Raw genomic sequence first — 2712 nt, 5'->3', positions numbered from 1 at the left:
CCCCCCCACCAACGAGCATTCAAAGAATTACAGACTTTTATTAAAGGATTATCTTTGCAACCGAAGATTTCTAAGGTCTGTTTTCGGTTGAGTGGATTTTGCCAGACTGAGCCACAAAAACAGCGACAAACACTGTCTGCGAGACTGGAAACCAAGTGTCTGGTCACTTTGACCTTACACCGAGTGCGCTTTGCAAATCGAATTCATTTGATTAAGTCTTGGCCAGCCAATTTTTTCCCCATCATCATCATCATCATCATCATCATCCAGTGCCAGATCTGCGACAGACATCGGCGATCATGATTTTTCATTCATTCCTTTGCTCAGATGCTCTCAGAAAAGCTACGTTTCCCTGATCTTTCCCGTTACCCATTTGTTTAGGTTCCCTAAGTATGTTGTTCTGGGCCTACTCCTGCCTCGCTTGCCCTCATAGAGAGGACAAAACCACCACTTTGGCAAAATTCGACATTCGAAGGCACAATTTGACTGAGACTTAATTTGACTAGATTTGACTAAAATATGGACTCATTTTATTTGTTTCATTATTTGTGAGGCAGCGAGGTGGAATCAGGCTCTCGTCAAAATAATCAAAGTGAAGAAACTTGCATTTTTCTGCAGGTTTTTGTTTTTTGGTTCAACACCTTCATGCCCATTAAAGGACTCATTTCTGTATGGATTTTTCTGAAAACGTTGATTAAAGGTACAATAAATGTAAATTTTCAGTTGCCACGGACTCTTAAGCTAGGGAAATAACTAATCTGTGGCGGCCATTTTCTCACTAATTTTACCTCTGAAAACAGGTGACCCCCACCTCCTTCATTTGCAAATATCTCGACTTGTATTCAAGATAAATGGATATTATTTTCATTCAAATAAAGACGAGTGAACTAGCTTTAAGATGATACCAATAACTCTACATGCCAAAAATTGACGAGAGCCTGATTCCTCCACGCTGCCGCACATTTTTTTAGGTCCCGAGTCAAATCTGTTGGCAAAATTGTATCTCTTACACCTCCATTGGTGAAGACATGTGTGTGTCTGTTTGTGTGTTCTCAGGGTTGGTGACCGTGTTCATGTGTGTGTCTGTTTGTGTGTTCTCAGGATTGGTGACCGTGTTCATGGCACAGTCAGAGATGGGCTTGGCCGGAAGTTACATGGTGCTGACGATGCTGATAATGGCGGTCATGTCTTCCGGTTCCGGTGAGGTCATGGCCATCTCTTCCATCATCGTCTACGACATCTACCAGACGCACATCCGGCCCTTCAAGTGAGCAGGGGTGAGGGGTTAGGGGTTATGGGTTAGGGGGCTAGGGGTTATAGGTTATGGGGTTAGTGATTAGGGATTAGGGGGTTAGGGGTTATGGGTTAGGGTTTAGGAGTTTGGGAGTTTGGGGTCTGGGTAAGATGTTCGGGATTAGGGTTTAGGGGTAAGGGGTGATGGGTTATAGGGTTAAGGGTTACGGGTTAGGGGTTATGGGTAAGGGGTTAGGGGTTAGGGTTAGGGTTTAGGGGTTAGGGGGTTAGTATTTAGGGTTTGGGGTTAGGGGTGATGGTGTTAGGGTTTATGGGGTTAAGGTTTAGGGGTTAGGGGGTTAGGGTTTAGGAGTTTGGGGTTTGGGTGAGAGGGTAGGGGTCAGGGGTTTTGGGGTTAGGGGTAAGGGGTTAGGGTTTAGGGTTTAGGGTTTAGGGTTTAGGGTTTAGGGATTAGAGAATTGGTAGGGATAGGGGTGTTTGTATGGGTAAGTGTAAGGGTAGGGGTAGGGGTGAGGGACGAAGGGGTAGTGGTAGGGGTTTTGGGTTAGGAGTTAGAGGTAAGGGGCTGGGGTAGGGTTAAGGTAGGTTATTGTCTGATATAAATAAGATCAGCATCATAAAACCGAACTTTTTTTGATAAAGATACTCCAGACAAAACAAAAAAGCACAGAACGAAAGAAAAGAAAAAATCCAAACAAAACAATGCAAATCAATCCCCCAAAACCTCTTAAGAAAAAATGCGTATTTACAGCCACCCCCCTCCCCCCGCCGTTCTTCAACACAATTTAAATTATTTAGGAGGCTTGTTCAAACGGTGCCTGTGAGGGCTAACCTGAACTGAAGAGACATCCCAGCAGAAAGATTGAGATACTCGATAAAAAGTCTCCCTTCTCGGGCATCGAACTCGAGTCTCCCGCGTGCGACAGCGAAGAGCCTACTAGTAACCCCTATACCACAGACGCCAGTGAATTTATATAGATCGGGAAGCGCATAGAGCTTGCTGCTGAGCGAGGATTTGCGCTACACAAATGCTATCTATTATCTATTATTATTATTATTGTTATTATTATTATTATTATTATTATTATTATTATTATTATTATTATTATCATTATGATGATGATGATGATTATTATTATTATTATTATGATTATGATTATTTTTTATATTATTATTATTATTATTATTATTATTGTTATTATTATTATTATTATTATTATTATTATTATTATTTTTATTATTATTAAAACCTCTCTTTCGACAATGACAATGACAGTCTATATTCATTTCGCAGCGAGAAATTTGTCTTGATCGTTAACAATGGCAGTAGACGTTACAAAGGTTAGGTACACTCACGCATACGCACAACAGGACAGGACATTAGTAAATACAAGTCTCACGTGCTGGAACAACCTGCTTCTCTACTCCGCCCCTCCTTCCCCCTCCTCCACCTCCCCC

At 41.9% G+C, this 2712-nt stretch overlaps 1 protein-coding gene across 1 annotated transcript in view; it reads left to right on the top strand.

Annotated features, from left to right (window-relative positions):
• Window positions 1–1105: 1105 nt before the first annotated feature.
• The window catches only part of LOC106011420, a gene marked incomplete in the record, with an annotated part of 10727 nt that continues 9120 nt past the window's right edge, over window positions 1106–2712 (top strand). Inside the window, 1 exon segment of the mRNA XM_013080994.1 lies at window positions 1106–1267. Coding sequence (XP_012936448.1) covers window positions 1119–1267 — 149 coding nt within the window.

This window comes from Aplysia californica, unplaced genomic scaffold, assembly GCF_000002075.1.
Source record: "Aplysia californica isolate F4 #8 unplaced genomic scaffold, AplCal3.0 scaffold00110, whole genome shotgun sequence".
Classification (NCBI taxonomy): Eukaryota; Metazoa; Mollusca; class Gastropoda; order Aplysiida; family Aplysiidae; genus Aplysia; species Aplysia californica.
Note: the sequence above shows the minus strand (reverse complement) of the source record. Positions and strands in the feature narration are given on the sequence as shown.